The sequence below is a fragment of the Pseudophryne corroboree genome, chromosome 9 (genome assembly GCF_028390025.1).
Source record: "Pseudophryne corroboree isolate aPseCor3 chromosome 9, aPseCor3.hap2, whole genome shotgun sequence".
In the NCBI taxonomy this organism is placed as follows: Eukaryota; Metazoa; Chordata; class Amphibia; order Anura; family Myobatrachidae; genus Pseudophryne; species Pseudophryne corroboree.
In genome coordinates, this window is record NC_086452.1 from 177,334,389 (window position 1) to 177,359,024 (window position 24,636).

Sequence of the window (24,636 nt, forward strand, 5' to 3'; positions counted from 1 at the left end):
CGGAGGAAAACATAGAAATGGGTGAAAGACGGACCGTATACTCATTACATCATTACGTCATGGTTTCTAGCATTGGGTCATAAATCAAATCCAGGTTAATTACAGTTTCCTCACTCCTCAAGCTCATCACTTTTGTACTTTGTTTGCACCTTATTAAAGCCTGCCCGCATCTAAATATCAATCCAAACGATATAACGACACCCAAAATACATAGGAGAAACTTTCCAACATCCATTATGACTCCTTGAGCCCAGTCTCCTAAACCGGAGAACCAATTTCGCGGGTTCAACCATGACACCCAACCAGTCAGCTCATTACCTACAGCAGCAAGGGTGAGATTGTGTTTTCGACGAAATTCCCACTTTAATTGCAGAATATCGTCCATCTTTTGGTCTATGACCTCTATCGGATCCTCGGTGCTATTTGTGATATACGTGCAACACTTTATGCCGTACTGTGTTGCCAATGTAACACAATATCCGCCTGTTACTGCTGTAAGATAATTAAGAACCATCCTATGCTGAACTAGTTCTGTTTTGTAAGCTTGAAGTTCTCTTCCAGTGTATCTAAACGTGTCATCATACATTTCAGTGATATTATCTAACAAATTGGCGAGTGCGGAAATGTATCTATAATTCATCACACCTCGAGCGGTGCGAGTGAAATCTAACGCTACCAGAACCTGAATCCCGGTGGATTCATGGATAAGATCAGAGGCCGGATGCTCTAACCTTTCTGACAGTTGTCTTTTAACAAGGTGCTCGTAGTGAGTGTGAGTATAAGGAGTTTGGGCACCACGGTGTATGTCCTTCATTTTGTCATGTGTAACAGTCATTACTTCAGGCAATACTTTTCCAATATAACACAATCCTTCAGAGTTTGGGGCAAGCCACTTGTACGCCTTTCTCCCACATATGAAATATGCATCATCGGGGAGAACATAGGGGACGGAGAAGGACATGACCATGTTACAAACCTTCCAGGTGAAATCTCCTGACCCTAATTCTTCCATCTGCCTAATGCACGTATCGGTTTGTACGATATGTGCACAGTATCCTGGTGATACCTCTCCAACTTTAGTAATCCTATTTCCTAAGGTATATCGATACCGGAAAGATTTTCCTCTACTGGCTATGTGGCGTACGAGCTCTGTATCTGTAGGCATTCTATCTGCTCTGTGTGAAAAGGTCATGGTAAGGTTGCTCCATGACACTTCCCAATTTCCCGGTTTTCTGGGATTGGAGATGTTAAAACATATGAGGGACCTATCCACATGGTATTGGTGGAGCTTCAAACTAGGAGGGCTGGAGATGTTAAACCTCCGGTCCACCGGTCTCCCACCACTTAGCTCAAGTACCTCCCCTAACGTTAAAGGAAATGGTACTAGCCCTGATTTACCCTGAGGTACTTGAGAGCATACCCAACAATCGGTTTGGTTTAACACGTTACCCACTAAGGAGTGATAGTCACTCAATGGATGCCGGTCCATATGGATATTAAAACTAGATTGGCATTTCTTTATGCATCCATCTTCAACCAGATTATCACAGAGCCTACAGATACAATTTTCCTCAGCTAACAATCCATCACAATTTCTTCTATCGGATCGTTTTCTGATACTCGCCTTTGCTTGTTGGCTTGGTTGATCTTGGAAAACTACGCCTCCATCATCATAATCGGAACCCATTCCAGAACCTCTTTCGACCTCTATGGTACTCTCGCCGGAACAGACTGCTCTGGTCAACATCATGGTTAACATCAAAATCCGGATCACAGTCTCTTGGGGCAAGTCCATCTTTGAGGAGGAAATAGAGAAGAATGAGAAGGGGGAAAAAGAAATTTTAAAGGAGAGGGGATGGGAAGTGGAGAAAACAATAAAAGGGAGAGGGGAGTCGACAGCTGCTTTCGGTCTTCAAGGCTCAGGTGCCGCCTCAGTCCTCCTGGAACAGACACTCTAGTGATACAACCTCTACCGTCTGTTCCTTATCACGGGACTTCTCTGGATCAGCAACCTTCTTGCAGTGGGATGAATGGACCCAAGTCTCTCTCTCAGCAACCTTCAATGCTGTGGTGCTAGTCAATAAGACCTGGTATGGTCCTTCCCATCTATCAATAAGACAACCTGAGCGTAGAAAATTTCGTATCATTACATAATCCCCAGGTTCAATGTCATGACAATTACTATCTGGTAAATCAGGAATCACCAACTTCAGATTATCATTTTGATTCCTCAACTGCTTACTCATATTAATTAAGTACTTTACAGTTACTTCATTGTTACATTTCAAATCATCCTGAGGGTTAATTATGACATGCGGTTGTCGACCAAACAGAATTTCAAAAGGAGACAGATTAAGAGGGGACCTGGGAGTGGTTCTGATACTATACAAAACAATGGGTAAAGCTTCTGGCCACGTCAATCCTGTCTCTGCCATTACTTTACTCAATTTATTTTTAATAGTGCTGTTCACTCTTTCGACCTTCGCACTCGCCTGTGGACGGTACGGAGTGTGCAGCTTACTATCAATTCCCATCAACTTACACATTCCTTGAAAGACATCACCTGTAAAATGGGTACCCCTATCACTTTCAATGATTCTAGGGATACCATATCTACATACAAATTCCTGCACAATTTTCTTAGCTGTAAACATAGCGGTATTTGTAGCTGTTGGAAAAGCTTCGACCCAATTCGAGAAAACATCTATACAAACAAGTACATATTTCAAATTTCTACATGGGGGTAATTGAATGAAGTCAATTTGTATTACTTGGAAAGGGCCGCCGGCAGGTGGGATATGGGATGGTTCTGTTGGTATTGCTTTTCCAATATTCTTTCTCAGACAGGTAAGGCATGACATTGCTCTTTTACTAGCATGAGAGGAGAATCCTGGGGCGCACCAGTATGCTCTTACCAATTTGCACATCCCCTCCTTGCCTAGATGAGTCAGCCCGTGAGCTGCTTCAGCCAGACACGGAAGGTATGCCCTGGGGGCCACTGGTTTACCATGTCCATCCGTCCAGAGCCCTGAGGACTCCTGGCCATATCCCTTTGCCTTCCAGACTGCCTTCTCCTGAGTGGAACACAAATTCTGCATTTCACACAACTTTTGTGTGTTGATGGTATTAAATACCATCAGTTGTGTGGTGTCTGTCCGTATGGGGGTAGCAGCTGCAAGCTTTGCAGCTTCGTCTGCTCGGCTGTTACCAAGGGATACTGGGTCTTGACTATATGTATGTGCTTTACATTTGATAACAGCCACTCTGTCGGGTTCCTGTATCGCTGTTAGAAGCCTTTTTATGTGAGCTGCATGCGCTATCGGTGTACCAGCTGCCGTCATGAAATTTCTGAGACGCCATAGCGCTCCGAAATCATGGACTACCCCGAACGCGTATCTAGAATCGGTGTAGATATTGGCAGACTTACCCTTAGCCAATTCACATGCTCTGGTTAGGGCGACCAGTTCAGCAACCTGGGCTGAGTGAGGTGGGCCTAGCGGTTCCGCTTCTATGGTGTCTTGGTCATCTACGACTGCGTATCCAGTACACAAGTCTCCCGAGTCTGACTGTCTGTGACAACTACCGTCCGTGTAGAACGTGAGTTCTGCATCTTCTAGTGGATTGTCACTGATGTCAGGCCTTGCGGTAAAATTTTGGGTCAAATATTCCATACAATCATGTGTATCTTCCTTTGCATTAAATCCTCCTTCCCCATCACTCTCACCTCCCACCCTTTGTGCCTGTCCAGGCACACCTGGGAGAAATGTTGCAGGGTTTAATGCGCTGCATCTCCTTATGGTGATGTTTACTGGGGCCATTAATGCCAATTCCCATCTCGTAAACCTTGCTGATGAGACATGTCTGGTTTGGGCAGAATTCAATAAGGCCGATACCGCATGTGGTGTATGGATTGTGAGGTTGTGGCCTAGCACGACATCTTCGCTTTTCGTCACTAGCAATGCTATCGCTGCAACGCTACGCAAGCATGTGGGGAGGGATCGCGCTACCGTGTCTAGCTGCGCGCTGTAGTATGCAATTGGCCTGCTGGCATCACCGTGTTTTTGTGTTAGTACCCCTGCTGCGCACCCAGCACTTTCTGTTCCGTATAGCTCAAAGGGTTTCCCATAGTCTGGCATACCTAATGCTGGTGCCTGCGTTAGGCACTGTTTGAGTCTCTCAAATGCTGTTTCGGATTCGTCTGTATGCGAAATCCGATCAGGTTTGTTTGAGGAGACCATTTCCTGCAAAGGTAGTGCTAATATGGAAAACCCTGGGATCCAATTACGGCAATACCCACACATTCCTAAAAACGTCCTGATCTGTTGCTGGGTTTGTGGCAGTGTCATGTCTCTAATGGCTTGGATTCTATCAGCGGTCAGGTGTCTCAGTCCTTGTGTTAGACAGTGTCCCAAGTATTTTACCTTAGCTTGGCATAATTGCAACTTGTCTTTGGAGACCTTGTGACCTGTGTCTGAAAGATGAAACAGGAGCTGTTTCGTATCCTTCAGGGATGCCTCCAATGAATCAGAACACAGTAGTAGATCATCCACGTACTGTATCAACACTGATCCACTTTCCGGTTGGAAAGACTGTAAACAATCATGCAAAGCCTGAGAAAATATACTTGGACTATCTATGAAACCTTGGGGTAACCGAGTCCACGTATATTGGACTCCTCTGTATGTGAATGCAAACAAATATTGGCTGTCAGGGTGCAGAGGTACCGAAAAGAAAGCGGAGCAGAGGTCAATAACAGTGAAAAATTTGGCAGTGGGAGGAATTTGCATTAGGATGACAGCTGGATTAGGCACTACGGGGAACTGACTCTCAACTATTTTGTTAATCCCCCTTAGATCCTGCACTAGCCTGTAACCCCTCCCCCCACTCTTTTTAACAGGGAAGATGGGACTATTTGCTGTGCTGGACGTTCTTACTAGAATGCCCTGTTGTAGCAAGCGCTCTATTACCGGGAAAACTCCTAACTCCACCTCTGGCTTCAGAGGATACTGTGGGATTTTTGGAGCTATCCTACCATCTTTTACTTGTACAACTACTGGAGCTACATTTGCCATTAATCCAGTGTCCTGTCCATCTTTTGTCCAAAGCGACTCTGGTATCTGAGATGTCATCTCTTCTACTTGGGATGGATTCCTATTTGTCATAATGGAATGTGACATTAATTTTGATGGGGAGTCTAACATGTCTCGTACTTCCTGAGCGTGATTCTCAGGGATGTCCAAGAATACACCTTCAGGAGTACAATAAATGACGCAACCCATTTTACATAGTAAGTCTCTTCCCAGGAGATTGGTCGGTGCCGATGCAGCCAGCAAAAAGGAATGCTTGGTATGCAAAGGCCCTATTGTAATCTCGGCTGGTTTGCTAACAGGGTAGTGCTGGACTACTCCTGTTACTCCTATGGCTGGAACTGTCCTACCAGTGGTTCTCATGCCCACTGTCGAATTGATCACTGACTTGGCCGCCCCTGTGTCTACAAGAAAGTTTAAAGTTTTACCGGCTACATTGATTGCAATCTCTGGTTCGCTTCCAAGACTGGCAATCAATTTAACTGGTTGCAGATTACAGGTATGGCCACACCCCTATTGGGTATGCTGACCTCCCTGAATCCCGCTGGCAGCAACTACTTGTGAGGGAGTTAGCTGGGAACTACCAGAGGCATGCCAGTCTCTGTGTGGGGGATATCTTTTTGTTTCCCCTGTATGTGGCTCAAAACTCCGCCTCTGTGGACCCTGCTCCTAATGTCGTGTGTGGTGTTGTTGTCTAGGGGGTTGAAAAGATCTTTGTACATTTCTTACTCTACAGTCTCGTGCATAGTGTCCCGGTCTGTTACAAGAAAAACATGTTATTACACTTGCCTTACCCACAGGATTCGGTGGTACATACGCAGGCTGCCTTGTGGTCAGCGCCTGTATACTTACGGACATCAACTTATCACTTTGCGACTCCCTGTGCCTAGTGATATTTCTGTCGTGATCAATAGCAGCCTCTCTCAAGGTGGACACTGACAGACCTCGCCAACATGGCTGCGTGGTCTGTACCCTAGCTTTTAATGTTTCTTTCAAACCATCCATCAGTACAGATACTGCTACTTCTCGATGGTTTGGGTTGGTCTTAATGTCTTCTATACCAGTGTACTTTGCCATTTCTAATAGTGCCCGGTGAAAATATTCTATTGCCGTTTCGGACTCCTTTTGCTTAATGGAAAATATTTTATTCCATTTAACAACGGCTGGGAAATACTCTTTTAGCTGTAAATTTATCCTTTTTACATTATCCTTGTTGTACACGTCTGTAAGCGGTACATCTTTATCCAATGCACAATCAGCTAAAAACTGAGTTGCATCAACATTGGAAGGTAAACAAGCTCTTAGCAGTATCTGCCAATCCTTGTTGTTGGGTTCTACCGTGTTACCTAAATCCCTGATGTATTTTTGGCTAGCAACTAAATCCTTCCTGGGGTCAGGAAATTCGGACACTATTGTTCTCAATTCCATTCTGGAAAATGGAGTGTACATGGCAATGTTCCTTATGGGAGTGGCGCCAGACACATCTGTTTTTCCATTGGGAACTGCTATTACCCTTACAGGAGCAATTCTAACAGCCTCTTCCTGTGTAGATTCTACAGCTTGTTGTGGTACAATTGTTTCTGTGTAGTGCATGGTGCCGTACTTACCCGTTGACACGACCTCACCTATCCCTCCGCTAGGGGCTTTCACTAATCTCGTGGGTGTCGCTGTGCCTACTGTGGTCTCTGCTATGGTGGCTGCAAGAGAGAGAGCTGAAATTGTTGCTGAATCGTCTTCTTGATCACACTCCTGAGGAAGGTTCAAAACAGGGTACATCTTGCACGGGTTAATACTTGCATGAGTTATTTGGTTAACATCATTAACATTTACAGTGTTACTAAGAGTTTGTGTTTTACAACCCAGTGCGTTTCTCTCCGCAATCAACTTCTCTCCTGCAATGTATGGTGGGGGAGGAGCTGTGGCAATCAACTTCCTGACTGCCCCAGATCCCGCCGCCAGAGCCAAACCTCTCTGTATCTCACCTTCCTGGTGCCATAACTGTAAATAATCATGATGCTGAATTCGTCTCTTTGCTGATTTTACGAGACATATCCTCCTCCTTAAATTTTGTAACACCTCTGGACTGAAGCTACCTATTCTTGGGAACTTGTCCCTGTCTTGTACAGTCATTCTCTCCCATTCATCACATAAAGATTCGGTGTGAATTCCATATTTTTCACACATTACATATCGTGCCGACCCAACTGGTCGGTTCACAGAATCAACCTGAACCAGGGTTGATCGCCCCCTACCTGAGCAACTGGCCCCCATAGTCTGTAGGTGTTGCTTAATCCTCCTTGGATTTTCTGTATCAAGGTTTTCAGCAAGCCTTTTCAGACAACCAAATTACTCCACAGTAGGCCGGCGGTGGCGGTTTACCGAGTACCCCACTCACTCGCCCACCTCGACCAATACGACCTGTAAACACCGTTATGATGCCAGCGTACTCGATACAGGGCCCCTATGGAACCTTCAGTTTACTGGAACATATGAGGGTTACCCGCAGGACACTTACTCTTTCCAGTAAAGTTGGGGTTGTTAGATAGTTCCTGAGTGACCAGCGAACTTCCCTTCCAAAAATAAAAAATTACACAAATCACGTCAGAATGTACAAATAGCGTTTGTGACCACTTTACTCTAATGGTATTTAGGTCAGATTACTAACTACTGCACACAATTACGTGTGGTCCAATCGTTCAGTACACGAGCACTATTTGTCATGTACTGAAAGACCAATGGAATCGATGTTTCCGGCCGCGATTCCTTCAGCAAGAGCTTATGGCCTATATGGGTTCTGCACCAACACCCCAGGCGTTGTGCCACTGGACTTTTATAGCGGACCTTTTACCTTACGACCTCCTGGTCTTGTTCCTTATGACCTCCTGGTCTTGTTACCTTATGGTCCGCTATACTCTAATGCTCAAATATTATTTAACCAGGGATGCCTCCCTGGCCACCGTATATGTCACTTACACGTATGTTCCTTGACGAGTACCCGACTTTCCTTTTGGTTCCACCTTAAAGTTATATAAACTTTTGTATACAAAACACACTCACTCAACACATGTACACTTTGTTTCTATATCTATTTCTGCGCAGAAATTGTCTTCAGGCCAAAAGTGTTACCAATTAGGAGCAGGATCTGTTAAACTAAATTTCAGATTTTCCAAAAAATAGATTTGCGTTATTTACCGCTGTGCGTTACTTATCGCTTTTGCGCTAATTATCGCTTTGCGCTATTTATCGCTTTTCGTGACTTGGGCTACGTGGGCGTAACCAGACGCTACGTTGCGTAATGAACGCTGCGTGCGTCTGCCTTTTGGATTGCGTACGCTAGTCTTTGTTAGCGACACGTGTACGCAATGCAAAGGATCCACCGTAACACAATATATTTATTTATCAATGTAGGTGATCCCTGATCATCTACCGCAATCCACACTGCCTGCCTTGTATCTCAGACAAACCGTGTGTTTGTTCTATACTTTAACTATTACCTCTAAAATAACAGCAAATCTCTTTTTTAGCACTTTCTATCAACTATAAAAAATTGGCAAACAGGAATAGTGATATACGAAAATGAAACAGAAATGCAGATAAATGTATGCGTACGCAAGACAAAAGAAAAATAAACAGTTTTAAAAGACACAAGCGTTTTGTTCTTACTTCCGGTTACCGGATTCCTTCAGCACTCTTTACCTAAGCGAAGCAGACGCTTATCCCGTCAGCAACTGCGAGATAACCTCCCACCCTTTTGCTGGGGGATAATGTCTGCTGATCTACCTAGTGCAGATGTGAAAAGGACCGGACGAGCCCGCAATTGACAATGCTAAATTCCTTGTCGTATAAACAACCCTTATGAAGCTAAGAACACTGTACGCTGTTTATTTAAGAAATACCGTAATGATACGCTATTTGCGTAACGATCGCTCAGCCGTAGGCGAGACGCTCAAGCGTCACGTTCGCTCACGGCCCAGTGATCACAGGACACGTTATTGGTTATGTCTAGGGGAAAGATTCGCTGTAACGTAGCGTACGCTAGAGACCACGAGGAGGTCACCAGCGATGCAGACGCTCACAACACTATACCTTTATGTTAAACCTTATACCGATGAAATACACTGAATACCTTAATGTGAGTACAGGGTGTAAGTGCAACCTTGTGGAACCTGACTATCTACAAAGCTGCATGAGCGTCACCGACGCTCAAATGAACACTTAACACTATAGTAAATACACAGATACTGGTTTAGGTTTCCAAGGCCTATTAACTGTATTATATCTAGAATACTTGTAAAAGGGGATAACAGTACATATGATACACTACAATATAACAGAGACTTCCTAACCACAGAACTAAACAATAAATACAAAAAGACAATACTACACTGACCTAAATGCAATACGATACAATACTATAATACTATAAGGTATTTAAGAGAAAAAAAGGAGAGAGGGAGATAGAGAGAGAGAGAGAGAGAGAGAGAGAGAGAGAGAGAGAGAGATTGGCTCGCAGAAAGACAATGATTATGGAGAGAACTTACGCACAAAGGGTATGATCGCCAGCGCCTCGATATCCAGCTCCCGATTATCAGCAGATAACCGTTGATGAGAGAGTGAGAGCTGGATGTGGTCGGCCTGCCTATTTATGCTCCACACACAATGCAATCTCCTGGTCCTACAATCCCATTGTCCATTGGCCGAAGGAATTCGGCCCTGCATCATAACAAAAGGTCATAGGGTGATTCATACAGGTGGGCTGTGACGATTTCCAACAGCTCAGGTGGGTGGGAAACTGGGTTTCCCGCCGCATACCTGAGTATGTGCAAATCATAGAAATGGACATAAACTTCTTATGTCCATAACTATTCGCACGAGCGATTAATACGCTCCAAACCAACACCGGAATATTGCTAATCAAATACTCTTCCGATGGGTACCAAACACTGCTGTATGATTCCTGTTAAACCCTTCGTACGATGCAAAGAGGGATTCCTCAGCTCTGGGACATTATACTTTAACCAAACTTACAGAAACTATCAAAGGGATCATGATCTATAAACTACATTAATTGTGAACATTTGTAACTAATGAGTCGCACGCTACGATCACATAAACTCTACCGTAAATGCGCATACTGCGCGTGCGAGTGCACGCTATTGCGGGTATGCGCTTCCACGGGAGAGCGTACGCATGCGCAGCACGGACCAGTGTGCGGTGCAAATATGGCAACGTGCATTGAGACATTTTTCTGACTTTGACAGTGCTTTTATGAAACTATCTAAAATTTTACCCTGATCATATCCACAAGCCAAAAATGACTGTTTCATGTTTTGTGCTTTTTCTTCGAATATAGAGTCTTTTGTGCAGTTCCGTCTCAGGCACTCGAATTGCCTGCCCGGGAGGAGAGGACTCTGGGATCGACAAAACGGGGCCCTGTTTTCCATACTTACCATCTAATCCCTGGGCGATCTCCAATCTGGGTACGCTCCCTAGAGTTTTTTTAAGAATAGCTGTTGTAAAATAAAGTGTTTTTATACTGTCCAAAACTGGTATATTATTTCACTTTATTTAGAGGATTTATCCTAAGAGATGAATGTGGATTAAAACACTGATAAGGAAGAGCAAAAGACTCACCTATCCTGTATTATACACAAGGTTCAGTTTGTGAGTGTCTTGTTGAAGGGGGCATCCCCCGATCTCTTCATCTGTGATGGAACTATGAGATTGAGTTATTCTATATGTCTGCATGCGAGTTGTAACTTGTGAGTTTCTCATTGAAGGGGGCATCCCCTGAAATTATTCATGTTGATGGCATCTTTATTGATGAAGGATAAATGATAAGCTGTTTTCTCTATTCACTATTGTGAGTGGTTGGATTTAGGGGTTAAAACCCCGATATAACTCATAAATCACTATCAGTGGGGTGATAGAGTTTTATTTGAATGTGCAAATTTACCCAATAGTATTACATGAGGATATTTGTGTTTTTGTGTTCTCTTTTATGGTAAACATCGCCTTAAGAGAAAAGTGGAACATCAAAAGAACTACATTAAACCAGGGGAGTACATTTATCCTTTTACATCATCTGATATACACATCTTGGGGGAGATTCAAATGTTTTAAAAGTCAGTTGGGAGTCTGTTTTTTCCTATCTAATAGACAGGAAAAAACAAACACCCAACCGACTTTTCAAACATTTGAATCTCCCCCCTTATGTTAGTATTTGGGCGCACATATAAGCCAGAGATAATCTGTTTTTCTGTACTATTGCTTGGGATCTAGGTTGTGATCCCATATCTCATGGTTCATTAGAGCTGCCTATTTGTGCGCACAAAGGGCCTAATTCTGAGTTGATCGCAGTAGCAAATTTGTTAGCAGTTGGGCAAAACCATGTGCACTGCAGGGGGGACAGATATAACATGTGCAGAGAGAATTAGATTTGGGTGGGATGTATTCAAACTGAAATCTAAATTGCAGTGTAAAAATAAAGCAGCCACTATTTACCCTGCACAGAAACAAAAATAAGAATTTACTCACCGGTAATTCTATTTCTCGTAGTCCGTAGTGGATGCTGGGAACTCCGTAAGGACCATGGGGAATAGCGGGCTCCAAAGGAGGCTGGGCACTCTAGAAAGATTTAGGACTACCTGGTGTGCACTGGCTCCTCCCACTATGACCCTCCTCCAAGCCTCAGTTAGGACACCGTGCCCGGACGAGCAGACATAATAAGGAAGGATTTAGAATCCCGGGTAAGACTCTTACCAGTCACACCAATCACACCGTACAACTCGTGATACTATATCCAGTTTGACAGTATGAAAAACAACTGAGCCTCTCAACAGATGGCTCAACAATAACCCTTTAGTTAACAATATCTATTTACAAGTATTGCAGACAATCCGCACTTGGGATGGGCGCCCAGCATCCACTACGGACTACGAGAAATAGAATTACCGGTGAGTAAATTCTTATTTTCTCTAACGTCCTAGTGGATGCTGGGAACTCCGTAAGGACCATGGGGATTATACCAAAGCTCCCAAACGGGCGGGAGAGTGCGGATGACTCTGTAGCACCGAATGAGAGAACTCCAGGTCCTCCTCAGCCAGGGTATCAAATTTGTAGAATTTTGCAAATGTGTTTGCCCCTGACCAAGTAGCTGCTCGGCAAAGTTGTAAAGCCGAGACGCCTCGGGCAGCCGCCCAAGATGAGCCCACCTTCCTTGTGGAATGGGCATTTACAGATTTTGGCTGTGGCATGCCTGCCACAGAATGTGCAAGCTGAATTGTACTACAAATCCAGCGAGCAATAGACTGCTTAGAAGCAGGAGCACCCAGCTTGTTGGGTGCATACAGGATAAACAGCGAGTCAGATTTTCTGACTCCAGCCGTCCTGGAAACATATATTTTCAGGGCCCTGACAACGTCTAGCAACTTGGAGTCCTCCAAATCCTTAGTAGCCGCAGGCACCACAATAGGCTGGTTCAGGTGAAACGCTGACACCACCTTAGGGAGAAACTGGGGACGAGTCCTCAATTCTGCCCTATCCATATGGAAAATCAGATAAGGGCTTTTACATGATAAAGCCGCCAATTCTGACACTCGCCTGGCTGAAGCCAAGGCCAATAACATGACCACTTTCCACGTGAGATATTTCAGATCCACGGTTTTTAGTGGCTCAAACCAATGTGATCTTAAGAAACTCAACATCACGTTGAGATCCCAAGGTGCCACAGGAGGCACAAATGGGGGCTGAATATGCAGCACTCCTTTCACAAATGTCTGAACTTCAGGTACTGAAGCTAGTTCTTTTTGAAAGAAAATCGACAGAGCCGAGATCTGTACTTTAATGGAGCCTAGTTTTAGGCCCATATTCACTCCTGCTTGCAGGAAATGCAGAAATCGACCTAGTTGAAATTCCTCTGTTGGGGCCTTTTTGGCCTCGCACCATGCAACATATTTCCGCCATATGCGGTGATAATGTTTTGCCGTAACATCTTTCCTGGCCTTAATAAGCGTCGGAATGACTTCTTCCGGAATACCCTTTTCCTTTAGGATCCGGTGTTCAACCGCCATGCCGTCAAACGCAGCAGCGGTAAGTCTTGGAACAGACAGGGCCCCTGTTGTAGTAGGTCCTGTCTGAGCGGTAGAGGCCACGGGTCCTCTGAGAGCATCTCTTGAAGTTCCGGGTACCACGCTCGTCTTGGCCAATCCGGAACCACGAGAATGGTGTTTACTCCTCGCTTTCTTATTATTCTCAATACCTTTGGTATGAGAGGCAGAGGAGGGAACACATAAACCGACTGGTACACCCACGGTGTCACTAGAGCGTCCGCAGCTATCGCCTGAGGGTCCCTTGACCTGGCGCAATATCTTTTTAACTTTTTGTTGAGGCGGGACGCCATCATGTCCACCTGTGGTTTTTCCCAACGGTTTACCAGCATCTGGAAGACTTCTGGATGAAGTCCCCACTCTCCCGGGTGGAGGTCGTGTCTGCTGAGGAAGTCTGCTTCCCAGTTGTCCACTCCCGGAATGAACACTGCTGACAGTGCTAGTACATGATTCTCCGCCCATCGGAGAATTCTTGTGGCTTCCGCCATCGCCATCCTGCTTCTTGTGCCGCCCTGTCGATTTACATGGGCGACTGCCGTGATGTTGTCTGACTGGATCAGCACCGGCTGGTGTAGGAGCAGGGATTTTGCTTGACTTAGGGCATTGTAGATGGCCCTTAGTTCCAGAATATTTATGTGAAGGGAAGTCTCCTGACTCGACCATAGTCCTTGGAAGTTTCTTCCCTGTGTGACTGCCCCCCAGCCTCGAAGGCTGGCATCCGTGGTCACCAGGACCCAGTCCTGTATGCCGAACCTGCGGCCCTCTAGAAGATGGGCACTCTGCAGCCACCACAGTAGCGACACCCTGGTTCTTGGAGACAGGGTTATCAAGCGATGCATCTGAAGATGTGATCCGGACCACTGGTCCAACAGGTCCCACTGAAAGATTCTGGCATGGAACCTGCCGAAGGGAATTGCTTCGTAAGAAGCCACCATCTTTCCCAGGACCCGCGTGCAGCGAAGCACTGATACCTGTTTTGGTTTCAGGAGGTCTCTGACTAGAGATGACAACTCCCTGGCTTTCTCCTCCGGGAGAAACACTTTTTTCTGGACTGTATCCAGAATCATACCCAGGAACAGTAGTCGTGTCGTCGGAACCAGCTGTGACTTTGGGATATTCAGAATCCAGCCGTGCTGGTGCAGCACCTCCTGAGATAGTGCTACTCCCACCAACAACTGTTCCTTGGACCTCGCTTTTATTAGGAGATCGTCCAAGTACGGGATAATTAAAACTCCCTTTTTTCGAAGGAGTATCATCATTTCCGCCATCACCTTGGTAAATACCCTCGGTGCCGTGGACAGTCCAAACGGCAGCGTCTGGAATTGGTAATGGCAATCCTGTACCACAAATCTGAGGTACTCCTGGTGAGGATGGTAAATGGGGACATGCAAGTAAGCATCCTTGATGTCCAGGGATACCATGTAATCTCCCTCGTCCAGGCTCGCAATAACCGCCCTGAGCGATTCCATCTTGAACTTGAATTTTTTTATGTATGTGTTCAAGGATTTCAAATTTAAAATGGGTGTCACCGAACCGTCCGGTTTCGGTACCACAAATAGTGTGGAATAGTAACCCCGGCCTTGTTGAAGTAGGGGTACCTTGATTATCACCTGCTGGGAATACAGCTTGTGAATTGCCGCTAGCACCGCCTCCCTGTCTGAGGGAGCAATCGGCAAGGCAGATTTTAGGAACCGGTGGGGTGGAGACGCCTCGAATTCCAGTTTGTACCCCTGAGATACTATTTGAAGGATCCAGGGATCCACCTGTGAGCAAGCCCACTGATCGCTGAAATTCTTGAGGCGGCCCCCCACCGTACCTGGCTCCGCCTGTGGAGCCCCACCGTCATGCGGCGGACTTGGAAGAAGAAGCGGGGGAGGACTTTTGCTCCTGGGAACCTGCTGTTTGTTGCAGTCTTTTTCCCCTACCTCTGCCTCTGGACAGAAAGGACCCGCCTTTTCCACGCCTGTTTTTCTGGGTCCGAAAGTACTGAACCTGATAAAACGGCGCCTTCTTAGGCTGTGAGGGGACATGGGGTAAAAATGCTGACTTCCCAGACGTTGCTGTGGAAACTAGGTCCGAGAGACCATCCCCAAATAATTCCTCACCCTTATATGGTAACACTTCCATGTGCTTTTTTGAATCTGCATCTCCTGTCCACTGGCGAGTCCATAAGCCTCTTCTAGCAGAAATGGACAATGCACTTACTTTAGATGCCAATCGGCAGATTTCCCTTTGTGCATCTCTCATATATAAGACTGAGTCTTTTATATGGTCTATGGTTAACAGGATCGTGTCTCTGTCTAATGTGTCAATATTTTCTGACAGTTTATCTGACCACGCAGCGGCAGCACTGCACATCCAAGCTGACGCAATAGCTGGCCTAAGTATAATGCCTGTGTGTGTATATACAGACTTCAGGATCGCCTCCTGCTTTCTATCAGCAGGTTCCTTGAGGGCGGCCGTATCCGGAGACGGTAGTGCCACCTTTTTAGACAAACGTGTGAGCGCTTTATCCACTCTAGGGGGTGTTTCCCAACGTGACCTATCCTCTGGCGGGAAAGGGAACGCCATTAGTACCTTCTTAGGAATTACCAATTTTTTATCAGGGAAAGCCCACGCTTCTTCACACACTTCATTTAATTCATCTGATGGGGGAAAAACTACAGGTAGTTTTTTCTCTCCAAACATAATACCCTTTTTATTGGTACCAGTAGTTATATCAGAAATGTTTAACACCTCTTTCATTGCCTCAATCATACAGTGAATGGCCTTAGTGGGCATCAGGTTTGACTCATCGTCGTCGACACTGGTGTCAGTATCCGTGTCGACATCTGGGTCTGCTTGAGGTAGCGGGCGTTTTAGAGCCCCTGACGACCCATGCGACGCCTGGGCAGGCACGAGCTGAGAGGTCGGCTGTCCCACATTTGGCATGTCGTCGATTTTCTTATATAAGGAGTCTATACGTGCACTCATTACTTTCCATAAGCCCATCCACTCAGGTGTCTGCCCCGCAGGGGGTGACATCCCTTCTAAAGGCATCTGCTCCGCCTCCACATCATTATCCTCATCAAACATGTCGACACAGCCGTACCGACACACCGCACACACACAAGGAATGCTCCGAATGAGGACAGGACCCGCAAAAGCCCTTTGGGGGGACAGAGTGAGAGTATGCCAGCACACACCAGAGCGCTATATAATGCAGGGACTAACTAAGTTATGTCCCCTATAGCTGCTTTTTATATTATATATGTATTGCGCCCAAATTTAGTGCCCCCCCTCTCTGTTTTTACCCTGTTCTGAAGTGTAGACTGCAGGGGAGAGCCAGGGAGCTTCCTTCCAGCGGATCTGTGAAGGAGAAATGGCGCCAGTGTGTCTGAGGGAGATAGCTCCGCCCCTTTTCCGCGGCCTATTCTCCCGCTTTTTTCTGGATTCTGGCAGGGGAATTTACCACATATATAGCCTCTAGGGCTATATATTGTGGTATTTTTGCCAGCCAAGGTGTTTTTATTGCAGCTCAGGGCGCCCCCCCCCCCCAAGCGCCCTGCACCCTCAGTGACCGGATTGTGAAGTGTGCATGAGGAGCAATGGCGCACAGCTGCAGTGCTGTGCGCTACCTTGGTGAAGACTGATGTCTTCTGCCGCCGATTTTCTGGACCTCTTCTTGCTTCTGGCTCTGTAAGGGGGACGGCGGCGCGGCTCCGGGACCGAACACCAAGGACTGGGCCTGCGGTCGATCCCTCTGGAGCTAATGGTGTCCAGTAGCCTAAGAAGCCCAATCCGGCTGCAAGCAGGCGAGTTCGCTTCTTCTCCCCTTAGTCCCTCGCTGCAGTGAGCCTGTTGCCAGCAGGTCTCACTGAAAATAAAAAACCTAAAATTATACTTTCTTTCTAAGGGCTCAGGAGAGCCCCTAATGTGCATCCAACCTCGGCCGGGCACGAAATCTAACTGAGGCTTGGAGGAGGGTCATAGTGGGAGGAGCCAGTGCACACCAGGTAGTCCTAAATCTTTCTAGAGTGCCCAGCCTCCTTCGGAGCCCGCTATTCCCCATGGTCCTTACGGAGTTCCCAGCATCCACTAGGACGTTAGAGAAATAAACCACCCAAATCTAACTCTCTCTGCAAATGCACATGGTTTTGCCCAATTGCTAACAAACTTGCTGCTGCGATCAACTCAGAATTACCCCCAAAGACAGTATCATTGTAACTTTGTTTCCTGTATGTGTGGTGTGTGTGTGTGTGTGTGTGTGTGTGTGTGTGTGTGTGTGTGTGTGTGTGTGTGCTGTATCTGAATCTACTGTATGTGTGGTGTGTGTGTTTACTGTATGTGTGTGTAATGTGTGTGTGGTGTGTGTGTGTGTGTGTGTGTGTGTGTGTGTGTGTGTGTGTGTGTGTGTGTGTGTGTGTGTACTGTATGTGTGGTGTGTGCACTGTATGTATGTGTAGTGTGTACTGTGCATGTATATGTGGGGGTGTAATGTATGTATACTGTATGTGTGTGGTGTGTGTGTGTGTGTGTGTGTGTGTGTGTGTGTGTGTGTGTGTGTGTGTGTGTGTGTGTGTGTGTGTGTGTACTATGTGTGTGTAGTGTGTATGTATGTGGTGGTGGTGGTGTTGGGTTTGTGTACTTTACGTTTGTACTGTGTGTGTACAGTATATGTGGCGATGAGTGTGTGTGTGTGTGTGTGTGTGTGTGTGTGTGTGTGTGTGTGTGTACTTTATGTGTGTTGTGTATATACAGTATGTGGTGGTGGGTGGGTGTGTACTTTGTGTGTTTAGTGTGTGTTTAGTGTGTGTTTAGTGTGTGTGTGTGTGTGTGTGTGTGTGTGTGTGTGTGTGTGTGTGTGTGTGTGTGTGTGTAGGTGAATGTGTTAGTGGGCACTGGGATGTTGAAATTGATCAAAGAATGGGTAATGAGTGCTAGGTGGGGTTAGTTAACGGGAGCTGCTGTTAGTGTAGTAAGGGGTGCTGCGGTGTGAGTGTAGTAAGGGATGCTGTGATGTGAGTGTAGTAAGGGGTACTGCGGTTTGTGTAGTAACGGGTGCTGCGGTGTGAGTGTAGTAAGGGATGCTGTGATGTGAGTGTAGTAAGGGGTACTGCGGTTTGTGTAGTAACGGGTGCTGCGGTGTGAGTGTAGTAAGGGATGCTGTGATGTGAGTGTAGTAAGGGGTACTGCGGTTTGTGTAGTAACGGGTACTGCTGTGTGAGTTTATAGGAGCTGTAAGGTGAATGAATTTGCTAATGACTACTGGAGGAGGAATTGATAATGAATTGGGGAGGGATGGGCTAATGGAGGGCAATTAAGGTGATTGAAGGAAGGCACTTGCCACAGCCTATGATACAGACCACAACCCCACACTACTGGTCATGCCCCCTCCCCCACATCACTAGTCATACCCCCGGCGGCCACGCATAATAGGCCCTTTGAAAATTTCAGCTCTAGGCCCATGTACACCTTAATCTGGCACTGTATATGCAGTGCATAGTGATGTTCTGGGGTAGTTACATTACAGTAGCTCAGTAGATGGGTGTATTGGTGCAGTGCCTAGGTGCTTAATCAGGATCCAAACACAGTTTTTCCAATGAATAAATTAAGTAATTCTTTACTGTCAGCATAAACAACAAACAGGTTAGCTCCTGTGTAGGACACTACCTCACTGCTTCTCCCCTCTATATGGGCAGCTAGTCTGCAACAAAGTCTCTCTTATACAGTCACAAAGTCTCACGGTTTTGCCTGCTACCTGCAGGGATATCACAGGCTCTGGTCTAGCTTGGCTGGCTGCCACAGCTTCATAAGTGCAGTGTCAGAGGTACAGAGTTCTCCCTACCTCCTGCTGGTCTGAACCCTGGCCACCTAGCCTGTTTCACTGCCTCAGCCCCCCTGGGGGTATATTTACTAAGATTCGTGTTTCAGACGAATTGGTGGGAGATTGAACTCGAGTTTTATCGGACGTATTTTTCTGCAACCTTTTGTAATCATCATCTGGAATTTACTAAGCTGCCGAGTTTTCATTTTTCATATTTTCCAATGTCGATGTTATTCGTATTGTCGGGCAGTGTTTTACGGGAGTGATTAGTAAAACATTGCCGGACATAACACAATGAAGCCCGGCCGGATCAGTGAGTTACATTACAGTTACTGTACAGTATGAAAAGAGTTAAAACAGTTAAAAGTGTACAAAAAAAATGCGCGGGGTCCCCCCTCCTAAGCATAACCAGCCTCAGGCTCTTTGAGCCGGCCCTGGTTGTTTAAATACCGGGGTGAAATTGACTGGGGTCCCCCGTATTTAGACAACCAGCACCGGGCTCCACTATCCAGAGAGATAATGCCACAGCCGGAGGACACTTTTATACTGGTCTCTGCGGCCATGGAATTATCCCCCCAACTAGTCACCCCTGGCCATGGGTTCCCTGGAGGAGTGGGGACCCCTTAAATCAAGGGGTCCTCTCCCTCCAGGCACCCAAGGACCAGGAGTGGAGCCCTGGGCGGTGGATGCGGGCTGATAGCCTTTGTTTGTGTAAAATAAAGAATATCATTTTTGTCGTAGAACTGCAAGTCCCAGCAAGCCTCCCCCGCAAGCTGGTACTTGGAGAACCACAAGTACCAGCATGCGGGTAAATAACGCGCCCGCTGGTACCTGTAGTTCTACAACAACAAAAATACCCAAATAAAAACAAAACACACCTTGAAAGTATAATTTTATTCAAACACACTTACACACTCATACATACTTACCTACATCCCACGCCGTGAATCACGTTCACTTGTCCAGTAGAATCCACGGGATACCTGTAAGGAATAAAATTATACTTACGAATCATCCAGGGAAGCTCGGTCCTCTTCGGCCCTGTAGTAATCCAAAGGGTAGAATAAAAAGAAAAATTAAATTCTGGTCCACGCAACTAAAGGGGTTCCATGTGCACACATGAATCCCCTTTTCCCAAATGCCGGGACACCCCGTGACTGCTGTCACTGGCGATCCCGCAAAGTTCCCATCATAGGCTAGAATGGAGCTGCGCTAAGCTCTATTCTAGCTGGAGCGCTCCGCCTGATTGACAGGCCAGGAGCGCACAGCCACTCAAGAGAGCGCCATGACGTGATGCTTCTTTATTTTACACAAAGGTTATCAGCCCTCCCATCCACCGCCCAGGGATGGGGGGGGGGACAGCCTCGTGCTTCACCCCTGGTCCTTGGGTGCCTGGAGGGGGGGACCCTTGATTTAAGGGGTCCCCACTCCTTCAGAGAACCCCGGCCAGAGGTGACTAGTTGGGGGGTAATGTCACGGCCGCAGAGACCAGTATAAAAGTGTCCTCCGGCTGTGGCATCATCTCTCTGGCTTGTGGAGCCCAGTGCTGGTTTTAAAAATACTGGGGACCCCTACATCTTTTGTCCGCCGTATTTTTTGAACCAGCCCGGAGCTGGTTGTCTAAATACGGTGGACCCCAGTTCATTTTTCCCTGGTATTTAAACAACCAGGGCCGGCTCAAAGAGCCTGAGGCTGGTTGTGCTTAGGAGGGGGGACCCACGCATTTTTTGGGGGGGATTTTTAACTATTTCAGACTCCTTTCCATAGATAAGCATGCACAGATCTCACTGATCCGTGCATGACTATCTGAACATGCCAGCAAAAAGCAGTGATTGAGAATATACGAATTCTTAGTAAATTCCCGAGTTGTACTAAATAACAGCCGTGTTTGACCGATGGTCTATCCATTCGCATTTGTGTTCGCGGATGTGTAAAAAAAATATGAATGCAACAATCACGGCTGACTTTCTTGGTTTGTAAATTCCGGAGATGCCACTTAGAGTACAAAACGGAACTCGAATGGATTCAAAACAATTTGGCACCTTCGTAAATAAACCCCCTGGTCCCTATACAAAGGCAGCCTCTATACAAAGGGTACATCCTGTTTGTTCTTGTGTGGGTGGCTCCCACCAGCCCCACACTGAATCACCACTTCCCTAGCACAATCCCTGCTGATACTGCCGCACTATATACATACATATATATATAATAAAAAGTGACTATATATTATGTGCTGCGTGCCTATGTATGTAAACGTCTATGATTTCATTTCAATTTTAAAATAATTTTATCACAGTATATGCAAATTGGTTGATCCACCATAGAAAAAATGAAAAACATTTGTACAGGCTTTTTAGTAAACAATTTTTCACCTTTACCTGCAAGCCAGATAAAACTCCTTTACAGATAGATAGTCCCCCACTAGCTGTGTTTGGAAGGAATGAAGTAAGATTCCATCGTACATCATCATTGACGATATGACGTAAAGGACTTTTCACTTCTGTTGTTTCATTAAAAGTGACAATGCCAACATGGGAGCTACCTTCAATAATGTGCTGAATAAAGATGGCTGCTGCTTGACGTAGCCATCGGATTCTATTACCCTACTTATAGGAGAGTAAAACGTGTGCATTAGAAGAAAATCACAATGAAACACATTCATTTCATCCAGATATACATCAGTGTGATACTGACATTTATAGATCTTGAAGGTTTGGTCTGTCAGCCAGTAAGGTCTATTTAAGAAATGTATTAATACTCTATCCAAATGAAGTAAGAACTATTGTCACTATGGTAATGCTATGGGTGGTCATTCCGAGTTGTTCGCTCGTTGTCGTTTTTCGTTATGCTGCGATTTGTTGCTAAATGCGCATGCGCATGGTATGCAGAGAGCATGCGCTTAGTTATTTAACTAAAAACTTAGTAGATTTACACAAGCTCGAGTGACATTTTTTCCTCGCTCGAGTGATCGTAGTGTGATTGACAGGAAGTGGGTGTTTCTGGGCGGAAACTGGCCGTTTTCAGGGAGTGTTCTAAAAAACGCAGGCGTTCCAGGTAAAAACGCAGGAGTGGCTGGGGAAACGGGGGAGTGGCTGGCCGAATGCAGGGCGTGTTTGTGACGTCAAACCAGGAACTAAACGGACTGAGCTGATCATAATCTGTGAGTAGATCCGGAGCTACTCAGAAACTGCAAAGAATTATTTAGTAGCAGTTTTGCTACTCTTTCGTTCGCTATTCTGCTAAGCTAAGATACACTCCCAGAGGGAGGCGGCCTAGCGTGTGCAATGCTGCTAAAAGCAGCTAGCGAGCGAACAACTCGGAATGAGGGCCATAGTTACAAACTTATTAGCACAAATCTATAAAACTGATATTTTTAGGCAAGATTATTACAAAATGCAATTTCTCATTTAAAAGTGGTACAAAAACCAAGGGCTGTTGCTTCTTGGACATGCTCACTTCAATAGCTCACTCTGGGGGAGATGTAGCAACTCTTGAAGAGAAAGAAGTGGAGAGGCATAAAATACCAACCAATCAGCATCTGTCATTTTACATGTGTTTGATTGGTTGGTAGTACCTTATCACTCCACTTTATCTCTAGTCAAGGTTTGATACATCTGACCCACAATTTAGTACTTGGTATAGTGGTCCAATATCGGAGTGTGAGAATAAATATAAAATATGTTTCTCTAACGTCCTAGTGGATGCTGGGGACTCCGTCAGGACCATGGGGAATAGCGGCTCCGCAGGAGACAGGGCACAAAAGCAAGCTTTTAGGATCACATGGTGTGTACTGGCTCCTCCCCCTATGACCCTCCTCCAAGCCTCAGTTAGGTTTTTGTGCCCGGCCGAGAAGGGTGCAATCTAGGTGGCTCTCTTAAAGAGTTACTTAGAAAAAGTTTTTAGGTTCTTTATTTTCAGTGAGTCCTGCTGGCAACAGGCTCACTGCATCGAGGGACTTAGGGGAGAGATTTTCAACTCACCTGCGTGCAGGATGGATTGGATTCTTAGGCTACTGGACATAGCTCCAGAGGGAGTCGGAACACAGGGCTCGCCCTGGGGTTCGTCCCAGAGCCGCGCCGCCGACCCCCCTTGCAGACGCTGAAGATGAAGAGGTCCGGAACCAGGCGGCAGAAGACTCTCAGTCTTCATCAGGTAGCGCACAGCACTGCAGCTGTGCGCCATTGTTGTCAGCACACTTCACACAGCGGTCACGGAGGGTGCAGGGCGCTGGGGGGGGGCGCCCTGGGCAGCAATGTATAATACCTGTATGGCGAAAAATACATCACATATAGCCCTTGAGGCTATATGGATGTATTTAACCCCTGCCAGATATCTAAAACTCCGGAGAAGAAGCCCGCCGAAAAGGGGGCGGGGCCTATTCTCCTCAGCACACAGCGCCATTTTCCCTCACAGAAAAGCTGGTGGGAAGGCTCCCATGCTCTCCCCTGCACTGCACTACAGAAACAGGGTTAAAACAGAGAGGGGGGGCACTGATTTGGCGATATGTATATATATTAAAATGCTATAAGGGAGGAACACTTATATAAAGGTTGTCCCTGGATAATTATAGCGTTTTGGTGTGTGCTGGCAAACTCTCCCTCTGTCTCCCCAAAGGGCTAGTGGGTCCTGTCCTCTATCAGAGCATTCCCTATGTGTGTGCTGTATGTCGGTACGTGTGTGTCGACATGTATGAGGAAAATATTGGTGAGGAGGCGGAGCAAATTGCCTGTAATGGTGATGTCACTCTCTAGGGAGTCGACACCGGAATGGATGGCTTATTTATGGAAATTACGTGACAATGTCAACACGCTGCAAGCCGGTTGACGACATGAGAGGGCCGGCGAACAAATTAGTATCTGTCCAGGCGTCTCAAACACCGTCAGGGGCTGTAAAATGCCCATTTACCTCAGTCGGTCGACACAGACCCAGACACGGACACTGATTTCAGTGTCGACGGTGAAAAAAAAAACAAAAAAAAAACGTATTTTCTTTTAGGGCCACACGTTAAGGGCAATGAAGGAGGTGTTACATATTTCTGATACTCCAAGTACCACAAAAAAGGGTATTATGTGTGAGGTGAAAAAACTACCTGTAGTTTTTCCTGAATCAGATAAATTAAATGAAGTGTGTGATGATGCGTGGGTTTCCCCCGATAGAAAATTATTGGCGGTATACCCTTTCCCGCCAGAAGTTAAGGCGCGGTGGGAAACACCCCTCAGGGTGGATAAGGCGCTCACACGCTTATCAGAACAAGTGGCGGTACCATCTACGGATAGGGCCGTACTTAAGGAGCCAGCTGATAGGAGGCTGAAAAATATCCTAAAAAGTATACACACACATGCTGGTGTTATACTGCGACCAGCGATCGCCTCAGCCTGGATGTGCAGAGCTGAGGTGGCTTGGTCGGATTCCCTGACTAAAAATATTGATACCTTTGACAGGGACAGTATTTTATTGACTATAGAGCATTTAAAGGATGCATTTCTATATATGCGAGATGCGCAGAGGGATATTTGCACTCTGGCATCAAGAGTAAATGCGATGTCCATATCTGCAAGAAGATGTTTATGGACACGACAGTGGTCAGGTGATGCAGATTCCAAACGGCACAAAGATGTATTGCCGTATAAAGGGG

At 46.1% G+C, this 24,636-nt stretch overlaps 1 protein-coding gene across 1 annotated transcript in view; it reads right to left on the reverse strand.

The window, feature by feature from the left end:
• LOC134958769 (calcium-activated chloride channel regulator 1-like) overlaps positions 1-24,636 on the reverse strand; it is a 171,792-nt gene that overhangs the window by 32,991 nt on the left and 114,165 nt on the right. The window contains exon 8 of the mRNA XM_063941505.1: positions 21,380-21,604. Coding sequence (XP_063797575.1) covers positions 21,380-21,604 — 225 coding nt within the window. The remainder of the gene's footprint in view (positions 1-21,379; positions 21,605-24,636) is intronic.